Source organism: Mus caroli, chromosome 11, assembly GCF_900094665.2.
Source record: "Mus caroli chromosome 11, CAROLI_EIJ_v1.1, whole genome shotgun sequence".
Lineage (NCBI taxonomy): Eukaryota > Metazoa > Chordata > Mammalia > Rodentia > Muridae > Mus > Mus caroli.
Window position 1 is genome coordinate 8,327,456 of NC_034580.1, and position 20,131 is coordinate 8,347,586.

Genomic DNA, 20,131 nt, shown 5'->3' on the forward strand with positions numbered 1-20,131 from the left:
CCAAAAAGTGGGAATGGGTGGGTAGGGGAGTGGGGGGGAGGATATGGGGGACTTTTGGGATAGCATTGGAAATGTAATTGAGGAAATACGTAATAAAAAAAAAATGTTTTGGTCATTCAAACTTGACAGGAAGCTACTGCAAACAAGAACTACTTCTCATTGTATTTAAGTTTTCTTTAGTACCTAGTTCATGGTATCCACTAAAAATGATTAAAAACTGGAGGGCCTACTATATGCCAGACATCATTTTTGAACTTTACAGAACTCTAGTTTACTAGTGGCAAAGTAGCATAGGAATTTAGAACACAGGATCTGAAGCTGTAAAGACCTAGCTTTAGACACTGGACTTAAAAGTTTTAATTAATTGTAATTTATTGGGGAAGAGTCTGAGAGCAACGTGCAGGAATTGGGTTTTCTCTTTTTACCAGGACGGTTCTTAGGGATCACAGGCTTCAGGTCCTCAGGTTCGGCAGCTTTGACCCACTAAGCCATTTCCCATGCCCTGAATTCTGAATGCATAATCTGCTCTTTCAGCAGTGACTCTGAGTATTTCTCTTAAGCTATGTCTTCACCTGGGGAGAAACAGCGTGCACCATTATTTAGCTGACAGGTTGTTGCATTATAGGGTCCCCAGAACTTAGAAATATGATAGATTATGAATTATTATTTCTTCCCTTTGGAAGGTTCCCCCCTCAGGCCGTAGCGACTGCGTATGGCCTGGAACCAGTTATCACAACTGAAAAGTATCTTTATTCCAACTGCTGGGGGTCAGAAGTGTGTCTGATTTCTAGGTATTGACACATACATCAGGTAGGGGACTCCATTCTAAATACAATTCACGTATACTTAATATATACATTAGCTACATAACCAGACGGTTAACTGTAGATACTATTTTCTGAGCAGGAATGATTTTTTTTTAAAACAGTTTCATGATGAGGATGTTATTTTAGGCGTCAAGTTTAGATGCTGGAGCATTTCTGATTTTCGGAGAAAATTCACTTGTGTTAGTATTGCCGAAAATGAATACATTTAGGTGGCAAACCGGATACAGCCTTCCCAGCAGTCCTAGCGGGGGGGTAGCTGTGGCTGGCTGATCCCGAACCGTCACGCCCAACGGCGTCCCTCAGCCCCAGCCGCCGTCTGGCCGCGGGCTTCCCAAGGCCACCCTCTCCGACAACCCGAGTCTAAGAACGGACAGAACAAAACAAAACCAAAGTACACGCCGGCATGGCAACCACAGCCTCCTCCCGCCGGCTTAGCGGCGAACAGCAGCCTACCGGGGCCCACCTGTACTCCCTGCCGGGACTGCAGCCACCGAAAAGCGCGCCTTTCGAAGTGCGCCTGCGCGAAGTGACGGCTCGGCCCGCGTTGCGCATGCGTGTATGAGTAAGGGCGGCTGAGCGCGCGCTGCACGCAGCGTGAGGGCGGAGTCTCGGAAGGCCTGAGGTCACCGCCCAGGCCTTAACGCGGGAATTTGGGTTTCCGGCCCGCGCTCTAGGAGGTAGATTTAGCCCGCGCGGTGGCGATAAATCTAAGCACTCCCTTGCCTTCCGGTTCACTGCAGCCTTAATATGTTCTTTTTGCCGAGCTAGGTGCTGCAAAGGCACCTAGGCAGAGGCAGTGAGAGAGGAAAGAAAGCTCAGGATTGTAGAGAGCAGGAGTCCCCTGGGAGGGCGAAACCGGCCCGGGAGGGGGAAGGGGAGGTGTAGCCTCCGGGCCGCCACTCCAGAGCCTGCCCGCCCCGGCGCTCTCCGGCCTTAACCAGTTCAGCAGCAGTTATCCAATAGTGAGACTCGAATAGAGGAAGATTTAGCAAAAGCTACAGCCAGCATTAGACGGAATGCCGAGATTACCGAAGCAGTAGCTGGCAGGGGTCCAGTAAGAACTGAAGAGTTTATTTTTTTAACTAATCGTAGGGAGCTAAAACATGGACAAGCTTGGAGTCCACGAGGGAACGTTCCCCTCGTGGCTTTGGGCCCCACCTCACCCCACCCCCACCTCTCTATTACCAGCCAAGACGGCTTGCAATTTGGGGAGAGGTCACCAAGGGTTAGGTTCTTAATTGTTTGTATAGGCATAACAAGCCATTGGGTCAGGCTCCAAGCAGTCGGGAGCTGATTGTCAGAGAGGGAAGAGGAGGGGGGCTGTGCTGGGTTGGTTTTTTTTTTTTTTTTTTTGGTTTCTTTGTCTACAACCCTCATCGCTAAGCCTGCCTGTTTTCACTGGGAAAACTTAACTTTTCTTTTATTCATCCTATCTCCTTCAAATACTGACCCAACACTCCTAACCCTGCTTGCTCTACGGCTCTGGGCATTTTTAATCAGGCTGAAGACCTTCCTTACCCATGCAGCCATTCCCAGGCCTGCATTGTTGAGCCTGCCTGCTTTTCTGACCTTTAACTCCAAAAGCATGGTCTTCTCTTTTCCTCTTATCCGTCTGCCTCCTCCAGAGGCTGCCAAGATGTCTAGCTTGTCTTATTTTTCCCCTAAATTCAAAATTGCCTTTCAGTTTCCTACTGAGTCTGGGTTTTGTTTTGTTTTGTTTTAATTATTTTTTTATAAGACCAGGAATCCTGCAAAAAGCAACATTATTCTCTGGCATCCGTCTTTTTTAACTTGGCTTTGTTAGGCTCACAACCCAATGTGTACTGTGGAAGAGTTTAAGGCTTAAGCTATGCAAGTAGTAAACTTGCTGACCGTGAACACAAACTGCTTTTGATAAGACTCTTTTTTCATGGGCAGAAGTTATTGGACCTGCAAGAAAGAAATTGCCACCTAAGCAGACAGAACTGGTCCTTGGTGGGAGAGCTTCTTCTTGTTTATGTATTTATGAGTTTATAACCATAATCTCAGACAATGCTTGTGTACAGTTCAGCTGGCTAATTTGTTTTGGTCAGAGAAAATAAAATGATCCCAAATAATATGCATCCTCTGCCAGAAAAATTGTGTTTGGAAGCTAGCAAGATGTTTCAGGTAAAGGTACTTCCTGTGCAACCCTGGTGGCCTTAGTGTGGTTTCCAGAACCCACGAAAAAGTGGAAGGATTAAAAACAACTCCACACAGTTGTCCTTTGACCTCTAGGCACATGTCCTTTCCCCACAAACACAATAATAAGTGTTTTTAAAACTGTGTTTGGCCGGGCGTGGTGACTCACACCTTTAATCCCAGCACTTGGGAGGCAGAGGCAGGCAGATTTCTGAGTTCAAGGCCAGCCTGGTCTACAAAGTGAGTTCCAGGACAGCTATACAGGGCTATACAGAGAAACCCTGTCTTCAAAAACCAAAAACCAAAACAAAACAAAAAACCAAAAACCTATGTTTGTAGGCAATGTGAGAAGTGGGCTGTTGTAGAGATAGGAAAGAAGATGGGGCAAAATTAAATCTGTCTCTTTCTCCGAGATTCCCCGAGTACAGTTGGATTTCTCCTGAAATCCACTTCAAACATGCCTTGGTGAAAGAGGACCAGTGAAGATTGGAGATGTAGCCAGCCATTCCTCGGATATACAGTCTAACATGAATGGAACATACAGTCCTAATGAAAAGTTTTCATTAGACGGTGCTCTCCCCGACGACCAGAGGCAGAATTTTAACAAGTCTGACAAAGTTCTTGTTAGCCTTTATATTCCTGAATGGGGCAACCTTCACTCTACAAAATAGAACGAGAGCCGGTACTGGGCAGGAACAGGAGTCGGAAAGGAGCTGACAGGTTGGTATCAGCTCACGTCAGCTCACTTTTCTTGGGAGGTTAGAGCAGAGGGACTTTATCAAGCTGAGGTAGTTTGGCCTCTGGCTGCTGTGAATTTCCTGTGTTTAGGAAAAACTGGTCCATGTGTGGATTCTTCTGCTTCTAGTTTGAACAGGCTATGGGGTCATGCCATAATTCTTCTTGTGACTGTTTATTGCATGTCTGCTTTGGGGAACCACACAAGTTTCTTTAAAAAGACCTTTTCAAATATTACCAGTTTGTGCAAGCAACTTACTTTGCTAGTAATTTTGTATTGTTTTTCCCATTACTTTTTACAAGGGTATGTTGTGGCACACAGAGAGAAGTGCTCAAGAAACAGATTTTGATACCAAAGAAGTAAACACTATTAATATTTGGGAATTTATATTATTCATTAAAAAAAAAATAATACAGCAATCCTTAGGCCAAAATGCTATTGGGTAAGTACCATGCCTCCTCAAATGTGAACTTTCTGAGTGGAATACCAGTAATACCATTTTTGAGTTTATGCCATCGATTGGATTCAATCGATGTTAAAAGTTCAATCCTGCCTTGCCTTGGGGTCTTGTCCTATATCCCTTTCCCACGTCCTTCTATCTCCGCCTTTTCTGTATGCTGACTCGTATTCAGTCAGCCTGACTTGGATCTCCAGTTCCAGGAAGCCTTCTCTTTGCTACATTCTAAACAAGAGATGTTCCAGGATAAGTCTTTTGTTGGCTTTCTGCTGTGTCCAGATAAGTCTCGGGCTTTCTCAGCTCTAGTTTGAAGTGCCTGGAATCAGTAAAAACCTGAGGTCTAGCATCTCGCATCACTGCCACCAGAGGTCACTGTGCTCCAATGAGCAACTGCAGTAGGCACAGATTTAAATGCACTTGCTACACGTCTGGGCATTCTCAATTCTCTTTTGTTTGGTTGGTTTTGATTTTTCAAGACAAGGTTTCTGTGTGTAGCTTTGACTGTCCTGGAACTCACTTTATAGGTCAAGGTGGCCTTGAACTCAAGAGATCTACCTGCCTGCCTCTGGCTTCTAAGCACTGGGAGCACTAAAGGCCTAAAGCACTAAAGCACTATGCCTGCCTGGCTTTGGAATACTGACTTCTATCTGAATAATGTATAGTTGGGATCAAAGGCAAGATTTACCCAGGCAGATAAATGGACCTTGTCCCATAAGCACCAAATCCCTCCCCCACACCCCCACTGCCACCCATGCAGCTTAGCTCATGGAATTTTTCCATTTTTTTTCTTTGTTTTGTTTTTGTTTGTTTGTTTTTCGAGACAGGGTTTCTCTGTGTAGCTCTGGCTGTCCTGGAACTCACTTTGTAGACCAGGCTGGCCTCNAACTCAGAAATCCGCCTGCCTCTGCCTCCCGAGTGCCGGGATTAAAGGCGTGCACCACCACACACAGCTATGGAATTTTTAAAATGGATATTAAGTTGGTATTTTTAAATATGGATAACAGCACCTGGCATAGAGTAAGTGCTGGTGTATGATTTTGTTAACTGGGAGGAAGCGCTTCTTCCTGTTTCTAGGGCTGAGTGTTTTGGTGTCTGAGCACCATGTTGAAGAAAGGCCAGAAGATGGGATGTGCTGCTAGCAACTTGACACAAAGCTAGAGTCATTTGAGAAGAGGAAAATGCTCTCACTAGATTGACCTGTGGGACATTTTCTTGATTGAAGATTTATATGGGAAGACTGGCCTCACTATAGGCAGTGCCACCCCTGGACTGATGTGGCCTCATTACTGTAAGAAAGCAAACTGAGTAAAACAACATTACCCCATGCCCTCTTCACTAGGTCCTGCCTTGAGTACTTCCTTGACTTCTTTCATTGATGGGCTGTGATGTGGAAGTGGGAGCCAAATCAACCCTTTCCTTCTCTAGTTGCTTTTGATCATGGTGTTTTATCATAGCGCTAGAAACTCTAATAAGACAGTGGATGCGCTAAAAATGAGCCACAGTTAGACAAGACTGCATCCTTCCTGGGTTTGAACATAAGCTGAGATCTTAGACTCTATTCCCTAAAGATTCAGACCATTTTAGAAAGAAGTACTCCAGGCTTTCAGATTACCCCTACCTCCCATTTATGCAGTCTAGGACCCAAGCCCAAGGGAAGATGCCACCAGGGGTGTTTTTCACCACCTCAAGTAACATAATCAGTGTAATCCCTCAGAGTGTGGCCATATGCAACCTAAATGAGAAATTCCCTGGAGGCATGTCTCCTCGACGCTTCTAGATCCTATCAAGTGGATACTCACTATAAACCACCATACCTGTTAGCAACACAAGGACCTCATGTGAATGCCGTTGACAATTCTAAAGTCTCCAAGGGAACAAAATACACTTATGCTGGGACTGGGGAGATGGCTAAGTAGCTAAGAGTGCACACTAGTCTTGCAGAAAACCCACTTAGTTTTTAGCACCCACAATTAGAAGGGTTATAATTGCCTATAACTGTAGCTCTAGAGGATAGAATGGCCTCTTCTGGCCTCTTTGTGCAACATGCACACACACACGCACACATACACACACACTTAAAAATAAATCTACAAAAAAATAACATTTTTCTAAAATCAGAATCATTCCATATAAAGATCAGAGATTATTTGAGTAAATACCTAGAAATTGAACTCATGAAATCTAAGCAGAACTTGAGTGTTGTTAATGATTCTGAACAGTGACTGACATATACCAGGCTTTCATTAAACACATGATGACCAAGTGTCTGAAAGGGTTAGTCAAGTTCACAAGAATGAGTCTGATACAGTGTAAAACAAGATGCTTACTCAATACAGTTAGTATTGCACATAGGTTGTTTATTTAGTATTTAGCCATACAGAGGACAAGTTAACAGCCATAGATATACTCTGAAGGTAAGACCAAAGACTGCCCTGGAAAATATTTCTATAAGCCTATCCTGCTACCAATGACCTTATGAGCACAAAGACATCTTATTATCAACAGAAGTCACGGCCACACAAAGAATAGAAGCTAGAGCCACTGACATTAGCTTTCCACACAGAACATACTTTTCCCTGGACAATACAGAAAATATTTCTTCATTGATAAGTCACCAAAAAGTCAGTCAGAGGTTTCTGGTTAATATTGGAGACACACATGACACCACATATAATCATGATTTCACGAAGACGGAGTGGTAGTTATTTTTCTCTTTCCAGTTTTCAGATAAACTTCTTTTCAACTTTTGATCTCTATGGGAGAAAAAATAGCAAGAACTTAGAGGCTAACTTAGTAATAAGGAAAGCTGGCAATGTAGCTCAGTGGTAGTGCACCTGCCTAGAAGTTCTAGCCAAGATCCTTGTTCCTTTCCCGACACTACAGTAACAAAAATAAAATAATAAAAATTAGAATTCTGTGTACTTCTAAACTGACTTCAGAGAAGGAATACACTGTTTCTGCAGTGTCCAATACAATAGATCATTTTAACAAAAGAGTTCATGTTACCAGTCTAACATTTCTAATGATAAATCTTATAAATTACTCTGGCTGTGATTCTTCCTCTCTGATAAGCAGCACAGAAGCCTGCCTGCCCTTCCTTACCATCGCAGTTTGGGTCTTTCCTGACGGTCACATGAAAATCCCATTTACTGTTTTCATATAGCTAAAGCTTATTTGGATAGTTGCTTTGGTCAGTGCTGTTTGGGGAAATCTGAAGGGAAAGTATACAGCAAGATCTATACACTATTGTATATAAGCCCACAGAAATGAATACAAATTCAGTCTGTAGAATCATGGCACGTAACACTCTTTCTGCTTCTCCTGACTATGATACAGTTTTCTCTTCCTCACTGCACAGCTGCTTAGCACTAAGTGGCCATGCTGGGACTGAGCTGGAATCCTGATGCCTACACAAGGAAACAGATGTCCCTGGTGCAGCTAGCTTACCTGAAGCAGCTCTGCTTTCATTCTTTCTCTGCCCCCAGCACACTGCTTGCTAGATCACTGATGTGTTCCCAGGCCAGCTGCACGTGGGCAGACTCCACAGTGCGAGCGCACACAGCAAAGCGTAGCACAAACTTGTCTCGGAGACGACAGGGAACCAAGTGGATTTTTTTGGCGCTGTTTATTCTTTGTAAGAGAGTTTCGTTCAACTCATTGGAGCCCTGGGGGAATTAGAAAGCAGATCCATCGTATAATACAAAGTCTAGTAACACCTAGAGATGGTAGACAACGAAGAAACCATCTTTACTTTTCTTTTACGTGTAAGATGGCAGAAAGTTTGATGAAATGACTAACATGGGCTTAAAGAACTTATAAGATAACTTCTCCCTGTGATAGCATTTCTCAGCGATCTGTATTATCAGAAGTTGGCCTTCTTATCCTCCAAGTTTGTTTAAGAATGATGAAGGTCCCTGGAGGGACTGTCAGCAAATAGATGAGGATAAACTATGTGACCCTGTCTCTGGTACACTAGAGCAGCTTTAGATATATTGGAACCCACAGGACGTCTCAACAACAGAGACCATGGAGCACCCCAGGCAAGGCTAGCTGTTTCCCAGAAGAATCTCTAAAGGGCATTCGTAAGTGCGGGAATGGGGGATTATGGATAATCTCTATTCAGCCTCTCTAAAAAGAGAATAGTCAACAAGCTGGAGACAGGGAGGCCAGAGCCCTCCACTCCCAATGACTAACCAGAGATAAGAGGACCTTATCAAACAACACACAGCCATCACTTTCCAGCTGGGCCCCAAGTAGACAGCCTGGTAAGCTGTTCTCTGCCTATTTCTTTACTCCTTTGTATAACTGTCATGAAATGGCTTCCAAGCTGTTAAGCCTTTCAGTCTAGCAAAATGTACCAGGGGCTGGTTTCAGGCTTCACTCCCTAATCATAAGACCCTTGCAAGGCTAGACCACTATTCTGGATTTTAAGGGTCGAGAGGTAGGAGGATGCATGGAAAGGAAAGTGTTACCTCTGCCTGGACCATGGCAGCTGGATATTGAGAACTGCTCTTGGCCTTAGACAGATACACATGCTTCTAGCTTCGGGTCTGAGTGTGACATCTAAGAAAATCTTTTCTCTCACTATACGTGAGAGAACTACAGGCTATTCATATTGTTGGTAGAGATGCTGTAACTGGACAATAAGGTCCTATTCAAGGAAGGATCACACACACACACACACACACACACACATGAGAGCACGCACTTGAAATTCATATAACACAGAAAACAAAAGCCAGTTATTTAGGGAAAAGTTGTGTGCTATTTTCAATTGCTTTAGTAGAAAGCACTTCCAAGAAGCAGGACCAGAAAGCAAACAGAAATGATCAGAGATGCAATAATGAAGAGGCAAAAGTAGGGCTAGAGAGATGGCTCAGCAGTTAAGAGCACTGACTATTCTCTCAGAGGTCCTGAGTTCAATTCCCAGCAACCACGTGGTAGCTCTCAACTATCTGTAACGAGATCCAATGCCTGTTTCTGGAGTGTCTGAAGACAGCCACAGTGTACTCACATACATAAAATAAGTAAATGCGTTTTTAAAAAGATTTATTTATTTATTTCATATATGCGGGTACACTGTCTCTGTCTTCAGACACACTAGAAGAGGGCATTGGATGCCCATTACAGATTGTTATGAGCCACCATGTGGTTTCTAGGAATTGAACTCAGGACCTCTGGGAGAGCAGACAGTGTTCTTAACCACTGAGCCATCTTTCTAGCCCTAAATACACACACACACACACACACACACACACACACACACACACACATATAACACACACACACACATATATATATATATATATTTTTTTTTTTTTTGGTTTTTTTTTCGAGACAGGATTTCTCTGTATAGCTCTGGCTGTCCTGAAACTCACTTTGTAGACCAAGCTGGCCTCGAACTCAGAAATCTACCTGCCTCTGGCTCCCGAGTGCTGGATTAAAAGTGTGCGCCACCACGCCCAGCTCTAAATACATTTTCTTAAAGGCAAAAGTAAGATAAGTAAGATAAAAGGAGTCTGGCCAGGGAAGAAGGAGTAACTATGCCATTGTAATGTCTCATACTTTATGTCTAATAATGGGCCACAAGGGCCAGAAAGTATAGCTTTGTGGTAGAGCAGTTGCCTAGCACCCTTGAGACCCTAGTTTTAATCCCCAATGCCACAAAAATGAATTTTGTATAGTGGATGCTACTTTAAGTCAGTAGAGTGGTGCATACCTGTAACCTCACCTTTTGAGAATGAAGATGAGAAAATCTGTTCAAGATAGTCTTGGGCTAATATAGCCAGTTTGAGAGTAGCCTGGGCTACGTGAGATTCTGTCTTAGTAAGTAAGCAGCCACTGTATATGCTTCTTGAACTCATCAAATTGGAAAAGACAAGGACAAGGTGGCAAGTCACACAATATACAGGCAAGAAAATAAGACATGGTGTTTGGCTAACATGCTTCCTTAAGAAAAAAGGCATAATCGTGGCAAGGAGATAACAAAGTTTCACAGAAGGAAAAGTTTCTTAGCCAAAGAGTCTGGAGGGTTCTGTGTGTGAGGGCTGTGCACACTACCATGCATGTGAGAAGGAGCAAAATCTGAGGCCAAGTGTATTTGGAATAATCCTAAATGATACAAATCCACCAATATCTTAGCCTTCACTACAACATCACATCAAAAGTGAAGCAGACAAGCATCACAAGGGCAATATTATGTAGAGGTCTTTAAGGAAGACAAACATGTCCTAAAATTATATTGTGATGATGACCTCACAACCAGAAATCACTCAAATGTATAAGCTAAAGGCCAACATGAATTATATCTCAATAAAACTATTAAAATTAAAATATAAGCATCCTACAAAACTGAAAATATCTTACAGCAGCAGTCCACCTCAATGAAAGCAAATAGTTAGAGGACAAAGAAGTCAACACAGTACCAATGCCAATGTTGGTAGCCCTGCCATATCCCATGCTCCACACACCGAACTCCAGAGACATATACTTGAGGCATCCCATGCAAGCTACCTATGGCCCACTTTCTTGGTCATTCTATACATCTTCCTTAGACATTACATTTTATGCTTGCAGAAAACATGAGGTTCCTCTCTAGCACTCACACCATAACGCTTGTGGTTGATCCTTCTAGAATCTCCCAAACTTAGATCTCATCTCAAACCTTTAAGGATCAAGATGAGAGAAGGATGTGGTACAGGGAGTGCAACACCATGAAAATGATGTATCCCAGATTGCTCCTTCTCATGATTGTTGTCTAAGCTTGAACAAGGAGGTCTCCTGAAGACCTTTTGAACTGATTCAGAAACTTCCAGTCAAGTGTAGTGGCATGTGTCTGCAGACCCAGCTACTTGGGAGGATCGCAAGTTTCAGGTCAGCCTGGGTAATTAATATCTTGGAGCCCTTGTCTCTTAGTTTTTAAAAGGGGAGAAAAAGGAGGCAGGTTCTGGTATTATGGCATAGTGTGAACTTGTCCTGAATCTGTGAAGCTCTGGGTTCCATCTCAGTACTGTAAAAAGGAGGAGAGGAAGAAAACAAAACATAAAACTGTTGGCCTATTAAAAGGCATCTTAGTAATGGCCAGAGCATCTGGTTTCGTTTATAAGACAGTGATGAGCAGGGCCTTTTGAGTAACATGGTTGTGTAAGTCTCTGCAAAGATAGCTTACTCCCATGCCGATCTGGGCAGGCTTCCCTCCCAAGGAGAACACAGAACTCAGGTACCCGTTCTGTGCAGGAATCTTGTGGAGGTATATATAGCCAGATGACTAGGACAGTGGGGTTTGTTTATCAACCCGGTTCCCAGATGTGCTGATGTTGTGTGTCCACAGGTGACCTGGTTACTGAGGCCACAGGCAACTCAGCAGAGGATTACAGTTCCAGAGGTATTGGATGGACTCTTGGCATTGGGTCAAGAGGAAAGCATCCAATCACAGCAGAGGAAACTGGGCAGCAAGTCCATGGAGGAGAGTCTACTGGGCCAGTCAGCCAGCCAGCACGGCCTGCTTAGCACCACAGGTCATGTTCTGTAGCCCTTGGCAACTGGTACACAACTTTGCTTGTGGATGTCATGAATAACACTTTATTGTGTTCAACAAAAACAAAGATGGCTGACACTGGCATAACATACCTTTAGCCGGAAGCAGACCAACCCAAGAATGACTTCTGTGCAAATTTCAAAGCGAGGGTCCTGGCGTACCAGTGACTCAAACTCATGAGACAGCTCCACATGCTGGAAAAAGGGAAGGGAAACTTGCTGTTTTTCTCATCACAACTTTAGCCTAACCCTGGCCACCCAGTACCTTATAGGACTGCACATCTATTAGTCAGTCACATATGCTGAGCAATGTTCTGCATCCTCACCAGCATTTCTCACATAGGTTGAGAAGAAACTCATCTGCCCTATACCACAAGGATCCCCGCTTCCTCAAAAACAAACAAACAAACAAACAAACAAACAAACAAAAACCTCATTCTCTTCTGTCCATGGATCTATGTTTTAACCCCCTTTCGTTTATAATTTTATAATAAACATTATAAAGAAGTAGTTGAAGATTCTAAAAGAAAAAAAAAGGCCACCTTGACCTCCTCATGATAGCTTTATTAATTTGTAGATAGGAAACTGAGACCCTGCAAGAACAAGTGTCATAGCGTACGTAGGCCTCAGGCATACCTGGGCTCAGCTGAGATTCACATCAGCTGTATCTGGTGTGGACACTGGGGTATCACTTCTGCAGTAAGTGGGATAGTGATCCCAGCCTGATTCCAACTTGCAGATAGGAATCACCCTAACCTGCCACATTCAAGAGCTGTGTACCCTCTGGTGTGATGGTGTGCACCTGTGATCACAACACCTGCAAGACTCTAAGAGTCTGAGGCCAGCCTGATCGACATACTGAGCCCCAGGCCAACCAAGGCTACATACTGAGACCCTATCTCCAAAATAATAAAATAATTAAAAGGAAAAAGAAAAGGCTATGTGATCTCATTGAATACACCAACTTATTTCATCTCTAGATGTTTAAAGAATTCAAAAACTGATTAAAACCACATACGAACATTTGCTCACTGTCCAAGGGCACACTTCGCTAATTGGAGCCTCCTGGCATCCAGCACTAACTTCCACAAGGCCCATCCTTTGGAAGAGCTGAAGCACACACAGCTTGTTTGGTCATAGATGCCACGGAAGCAATTGTCTCAAGTCTTACCACCAGAGGGCACCAAAGATTCAGGACTAAAATGCTCTCCAATTAGCTCAAGCCTAGGAACGCCATCTTTGACCATTCCTATGGTCGGTCTCCTGTGAAGGCTGGATTGGGGCCTTTCCAGAAAGAGGTGTGGTGTGTCTTTAACCTGGCACAAGCTAATCGCAGTGAGCTGTCCTGAACTGAGAGTCATCACCACTTTTGACTGATAAACCACTTGGGGTTTCTTTCTTATTACACACAAGTTGACTCACCCTCCTTATCCCGTTTGCAATTGGATCAGGGACTATCTAGAAATCTACACACACTCTAGGTTTCTAGTTCTTTCCCCTGTGTAGCTTCTTACACTGCTCAATGTTTGCATACATTTCCTTACAACAGTTTTGTGATCTGGATAGATGCCAGTTTATAAGAGGCGGGTACTCTTCTAACGACTGCTTTTCTGCATCCTGTCATAGAAGAGGGCCCAAGACACTCAGCCCCTGCCTTTAGCTGCACATCTGGTAATGCAGTGGGACTTAAGGGGAAAGCTGTCACCACCACAGGCTGGAAACCACAGGCATGCTTGCCTCATCAAGATGATGTTGTGGCTTAGAAAGGACTCAGCTGAAGTCATTGGGCCCTCTGCATCTGACTAAATGGGTAGACAAGTCCTGGCTCATACTCAGGGCTTAGCCTGAAAAAAAAAAAAAAAGTAGGGTAGTAGGACTTAGAATAATCAGTGGCCCTCAAGCTAGTTGAACGCATATCATAGTGAACTGGGTGGCTTGTTGGAACAGAAGTTCCATACTGCCCAGAAAGCCTCCTTGAGACAAAAGGACTAGATGCTATCTATCCCAACCAACTCAAAGGTTTTCTTAGTTTGGGAGGTTTTTGGTTGTTGTTGTTGTTGTTGCTGTTGTTCGTTTGCTTGCTTGTTTTATTTCATTTTGTTTGGTGGTAGTGGGGGAGAAAAACATTAAATTTACACACTGCTTTTAATTAACTTCCTGGAGCTAATAACCTATATTCTAATGAAAGTGTCTTAGAAGATACATAGAACCAGTTTGTGAGTGCCTTAATCGTAAAGACCCAAACTACTGCCTGATTCCAACGCTGTGCTTAAGGGAAAAAAAGAAAAACGCCCTTTCAGACAACAGCAGATCATGGCCGCCCTCACTCTCCAGCTTGAACTTTCCAGCCCGGGGCTGGGCCTCCCCTCCCCTCCCCCAGAAGCTCTTTCCTATGTAATCCAGACATTTTGGCCTCTCGCTCCCCCTCACTCCCCCCTCTCTGCATTCTCTCTCCCTGAACGCGCATGCTCTTTCTCGCTTTCTCTTCCCCCTCCCCTCTGTCTCCCTCCTCGTGGCGCCTCGTTCCTTGGGACCAGTGAACTCGCCCCAGAGCTGCTTCCCAAGAAACCTGCCTTTATTCAAACCTGGTTTGAATTGACTCGTTTCACTGGGGGAGAATAACTTATCGTATCCATTCCTCTGTCCCCAAAGGCCTGTCCCTTCTAGGAAATTGTCTGTCTCTGCTTGTATATGAAAATTCTGATGCCCTCATGTTTATGAAAGGGCCTCATGATGTACTTTTCAGAGCTTATCCCTGTTGTTAGGCAATGCATGATGGTGTTTGCTTACAAAGACACCTGAATTCGTTTCTGAGTTTCCTAAGATGACCGACCGTTAGAACATTACTCAGATAAACAAAGAAGGCAGTCACCTTTCGGATGTAAGCCTGCAGCCCCTTGACTCCGTACATTCTGAAAACAAACCACATTTTCAAAGAGCGAAATCGTCGCCCCAGTGGGATCTGCCAGTGCTGAAATAAAATATAAAGAACCCGTCAGTGAGAACCGTGCAAACAACCAGGCTCCTTTTCAGCTTCCCAGTCAGCCGGTTTCTTCTGGAAGCAGCCAGTTTCCTATAGAATGCCGGTTTCCCAGCCTGGAAGGCGTACAACTTGTTGTGTGAGCTGGGGAGAGGAGAGGGAGAAGATGCCTTCACATCCTGTGGAGATGAGGACAGAAGAAACACTGAACTGAACGAGAGGCACTGAAGTTTGCTATTTTCAAAGCACAAATGTCTGCTGAGTACACCCCAGAGGAGGCACTCCGGGAAGAAATAGGAATGATGTGGTCCTGCCCTAGGCAGCTTCCGAGGGGGCAGGAGGTCATCCAGGCAGAGAGAGGGTGCTGAACTCCTTGTGTGTCTGCCTTTCTCTGCCTGGATGCACTGAAGCTGCACTCTGAAACAGTATCAGCGCCTTTGTCTCACTGACCTCTGGGGAGTGACCCCTAATACCCTTTTACCAAAGAAGCCTGCCTCTGCTTCTCCTAGCTTTTCCAGACGGTCATCTGACAGGCTGTTCACACTGGCTCCTCACATTCTTCTTGATGGTGATGGATGATGGTTGGAAATGCAATAAAAGCACGTAGGAAAGGGCAGGCATGAGACATAGGCCTGTCGGGAGGATGGCCTTGCACTACTTCCTGGCTTTCTTTGAAATTCTTTTACTTGAGCTTACAAAGGGCAGGCTGGGGGAGGGGAGCTCTTTACTTCTTATCTAGTCCCTAGGCTCCAGTCTCCTGGAGAGAAAGAGCAGTCTCCCTTCTGGGTGGTGTTCTACAGTTGGGAAAAGCACCCTAAACTCACCTGCTGTCTGCTGTCTGCCATCACAGATCCGACTAAGAATTAGCCTTAGCTACAATTAAAAGTGACTCCGTGCTGCTTCTAGGAATACAAAGTTTATTTTTAAATGCAGTCGTTCCTCCCTGAATCATGAAATCTGAGACAACACCAAATTTATATATGCTGTTTTCCCTATACATGTATGCCTATGGTATAATTGCTTTTTGTTTGAGGCACAGTCTCATTATGTAGCCCCAGCTGGCATGGATTTAGTAGGCTAGGTTGGTAGGCGAGGAGAACCTCCTGCCCCTGCCTCTTGAGTTCTGGGGTTAAGGGTGTGCACCATCAGACTTTACTTCCTAGTTTAATTCCTTATTATTAAACTGTTTCTTTATGAAGGACTCTGGCTTTCCTGAATTATTATGCAGCAGTCCTACAATTTTACCAAGTATATAAAATCAGAATGAGACAATAAGGCCATAGGATGTGCAAAAATTGCGGATTTTTTTTTCCATTTTGCTTCTGCACAGTTTTTAAGTACCATTGTGGGGAAGGGGACATCTGACCTCATGCCAAGTTCACTTAAAACAATGGAGGGTCTGCTGACAATTGCTTACAGACTGGCCAACCTCTGTTTAACGTAGAGCTTTTCCTCTCCAAAGTCTGGCATTCATACCCCCACAAAAGTAATACAGATCCAAACCCCACAGAAGTGTCAGGATGAAAAGATTTTAAGTGATCTTATCCTCAAACTACTTTTAATATTATTCTTATAGTATCCCTTAAATTGTGCTTTCTAAAAGGTAACTTGGATCCTAAATAGGGCTAGCTTGTACAAAGTTAAAGGAGAAAATGGAGTGTTCTCTTGGCCATACCCATAGCTTCACAAGTCCTAGCTTTTCCCCATAGCACAAGCTTCCATGAGACTCTGGCCTAGGGGAAGATAGAATGAAGATTCCCTGGTAACCTGCACCTGCCAGCCCGCAGCTGTCATCAGGAGAAGGAAGGGTACTCTGTGTCTAGGAGAGGTAATCCAGCTACCCCTTATTATCAGTGGCTGACATACTGCCCCAAGAATTTAGACACACTACTTCCAACAAGATGCTTTGATAGTGTCTTGTGTTCACCATGCACACCCGCCTCCCCACCCAGCAAATAAGCCAGGTCAGATTTTTTTTTTTTTTTTTTAGTCAGAGAGGCAGCAGATGAAGTGGGCCCCTTCATGTTCTGAGAGAGACAGCAGATGCAGTGGGCCCCTCATGTTCCCGGCCAGGCTTGGCTTCTATTCTTGGAAGAAACCTCCCAGCATTACTTGCGGTTCCAAATTCCTTTCCAGAGCAAAGCTGGGACAACCTGGTGTTTTCAAAATCCAGAAAACATTTGTGGTGAATAAAAAAAAAAAAAAAAAAAATGAAAAAAGAAATAAAGTGAGTAGAGGAAAGACTGCCAAGACTACGATCCTGTCCAAGAGGCTGGCTCTTCTCTGACTCTGCCCTAGCACTCCCCAGGACACTGCCCCAAGTACAGGCAGAAGGCAGAAAAAAGGGCCACGTGGGCTGTGGAGACAGACCCTTGATAGACGGCAAAGCCACCTAATATGTCTGTCAGAACACATTTAGAAGGTGCCTCTTGTAGCCTCCTGCTCCGGAATGTGGGGGTGACAGCAACAGCACAGAAGGGAGCCCTTGGCATCTCAGAGTTTGGATTACAATGGGCAAAGCCACTCACTTACCCTGTAGTCAGTGATGAATCCTGGAGAAAAGAGAAAGACAAAAAGCAGCCATTAGAGATTGGCCATTAGAAGAAAAGGTATCTTTTTTTCCTCCAGGCTTATGTTATAAATGATGACTTCTGTGGCAGACATGAAACTATCCAAGGACTGGCTAGGGTTATGTGTTCTCTGTGGCTCATTCAAGGTAACTGACTCAAGGGGAGTCCCTGAAAGCAGGATGCCCAGGACACATTTGGAAGGCTGAATTATTAATGGAGCTGGTGATACAAAGAATGATTCAAATAATAAGGAGGTGGGGGGGGTCTCATCTCCATGTTCAAGGGTGTTGACTGGCATCTGGCACAGAGCAGCTGCTCTAAACACTCTGAGTCAAATTCCTTCTTCTCCTGGACTCAGTGCTTCCACATGGGTTCTACAAAGCCTGTTTAGCACTCTGATGTTCTCTGGTGCCTACAGCCCTAGATCCCAGGACAGCATGGGGAAGAAAGCCCTGTGTGGAGTCACAAACCACAGTTTCTAGAGTGTCTTGGACACAGACTAAGGGAAAACACAAAGGCTGGCTGCAGCCCTGTTGGGCACAATAGGGAGTCAGGCACCTTGGAAATCTCTCCCAGAAATGCAGGCCAAGCAAAGCGTGCTGCAGCTTGCACACGCCCCTGCTTTCTAGGCAATAGCAACTGCAGCATGGTAGTTTCAGCTGGAACACCTAACATACCCACTGTGCACTGCACTGCATGGGAGGGTTCACGTTCTCTATCCAGGACTTCTGAAGTAATTATTTGACTTCTACTGGGACTCAGGAAAGTCTAGGTCTTTTCTTAACTAGGATAAAGTAGCCATGTTGGGGACATACATAACTACTGTTCTCAGCCTATCTTTTGAGTGACTCAGAGACAGGGTCTTCAACTCCCATCCCACACTCTGACCTTTTCTCTGGAGCTTCTTGCCAGCAACGGAGCTCATAAACAAACTTGATGTCAGTGGCATGGTGCCAAAAAAAAAAACCTGATAGTGACTCATAAAGGCCCAAGGTACCTGGCCATAACTACATGACTCATAAGTGAAAATGAATGTTTGACGTCGCCGCCTCAGAGTGTATGTGCCTGAGCAATCTGATACAGTACCGTTAGTCACATTCAGCTATTTTAATCTTGTTGTTGTGTGGAACTAAAGGAAATTGAAAAGGTAGTTCTGCCAGATGAGCCATCTTTCAAGTGTCATCTTCCCCGCTGTGGTTTAGCGACTGCCATCTACAGAACTGTAGAGCATTTCCTCATTTCAGGAAACATGGTGGGAGGAAGGTACACTGACCGCTTTAAGGAGAAGGATTTAGGCACAGTGGCTTTGAGAGCAAGAGGAGAGCACACATGGGTGGAAATCTGCTTCTTTGTGAGTCTGTTTCATTGGGGTTGAGGGGAGACTGGCCTCAACACCTGAGCTCCTTGTACCATCACTTAGAGCTGGCAGCAACAATGCCAGCAACTCCCCTACAAGTTCCTATGATTACAGCTGTTTACACACTGTAGACTGCTTATTGTGTCTTTCATGCCTACTACATCTTTAACCCTTCATGATTTATTTTGGTGTAGGCAGGCAGCTTGTAAATGAGACCTTAAAGCAATAAAATCAGGCAATACTTAAAACTGTGAGAAATACAATATATTGACAATTGTGGTTTAAATGAAAATGTCTCCCATGGGCTCATAGATTTGAACACTTGGTCCCCAGTTTGTGGTATTGTTTAAGGAGGTTATAGAACCTTTGAGAGGCAGAGCCTTGCTGGAGATATTTCATCACTAGGGGTGGGCTTTTTATAGCCTCACCTGCTTCCTGTTCTCATTCTCTCTGCTTCCTGTATGTGGATGAGACTGTGATCTGTTCCTGTCTAGCCTTACCTGTTGTCAGGCTTTTCCCACCACAATAGACACTATCCCTCTGGAACTGTAAGCCAAAATAAACACTTTTCTCAGTTGCTTTGGTTTGTGATATTTTATTGTAGCAACAGAAAAGTAATTAATACAGAAATATTTGCATTTGGAACATTGAATTAGGAAATCTAATGTTACATTGACTCTTTTTCCACTTTGCAAAATAGATCTTTATTAACACAGATTATATCTGAAAAGCCTGCTTAGTGAGAGCAATGATTTCCCACTTTTGGCAGCAGAAGTCAGCATTTTCTGTTATAGAAAAATCTCAGGCTGGAGATACAGGCTCGGTTGGTAGAATGGTTACCCAGCATGCATGAAAACCTGGACTTATCCCCAGAATCATAAACTGGGTGTGGTGGCACATTTCTGTAATCCCAACACTAGGGAGGTGGAGGCAAGACTGTTACAAGTGTGAGACACCATCCTTGGCTACACAGTTGAGCAGAAATACTGTCAGGGAAATGTGGATTTCTGCTCTCTTGGTGCCCTTCAGAACCCAGCCTACACTCATGATTTTGTACTGGAGGCTGTGGCCTACAAAGAAGGATAATAGGCACATAGAACGTGGTCCTGTCCGTGTGTGTGTGTGTGTGTGTGTCTGTGTGTGTGTGTCTGTGTGTGTGTGTGTCTGTGTGTGTGTGTCTGTGTCTGTGTCTGTTAAAGAATTGGGCTGTGTTATATACCAGAATTCAATGAGGAGACAGTGGCAGAATGTCCCCTGCATCTCTCTGTACCAGGAAGGTTCTGTGAGTACCTTAAGCCATTGCTCTAATCTCTAATTTCAGCAGATAGTGACTGTAAAGAAGTGGTTTATAGTCAGGAGGTGGTGGCACATGCCTTCAATCCCAGCACTCAGGAGACAAAGGGAGGCAGAGTTGGAGACCAGAGTGGTTTATAAATTAAGTTCCAGGACAGCCAGAGAAACTCTGAACCCTGCTGAGGGAGAGGGAGAGGGAGAGGGAGAGGGAGAGG

At 44.3% G+C, this 20,131-nt stretch overlaps 2 protein-coding genes across 3 annotated transcripts in view; both read right to left on the minus strand.

Annotated features, from left to right (window-relative positions):
* Positions 1 to 1,358, minus strand: part of Fignl1 (fidgetin like 1) — a 10,107-nt gene extending 8,749 nt beyond the window's left edge. The window contains exon 1 of the mRNA XM_021176933.1: positions 1,291 to 1,358. The gene's annotated coding sequence lies outside the window, so the exon portion shown is untranslated. The remainder of the gene's footprint in view (positions 1 to 1,290) is intronic.
* Positions 1,359 to 6,516: 5,158 nt separating this feature from the next.
* Positions 6,517 to 20,131, minus strand: part of Ddc (dopa decarboxylase) — an 83,878-nt gene continuing 70,263 nt past the window's right edge. For both annotated transcript variants that reach the window (XM_021177576.2, XM_029483720.1), the window contains exons 11-15: positions 17,229 to 17,248; positions 14,589 to 14,687; positions 11,810 to 11,911; positions 7,628 to 7,845; positions 6,517 to 6,933 (exon numbers count right to left, since the gene is read on the minus strand). In XM_021177576.2, the coding sequence (XP_021033235.1) occupies positions 7,645 to 7,845; positions 11,810 to 11,911; positions 14,589 to 14,687; positions 17,229 to 17,248 (422 nt within the window). In that variant the 3' untranslated portion in view covers positions 6,517 to 6,933; positions 7,628 to 7,644. The remainder of the gene's footprint in view (positions 6,934 to 7,627; positions 7,846 to 11,809; positions 11,912 to 14,588; positions 14,688 to 17,228; positions 17,249 to 20,131) is intronic.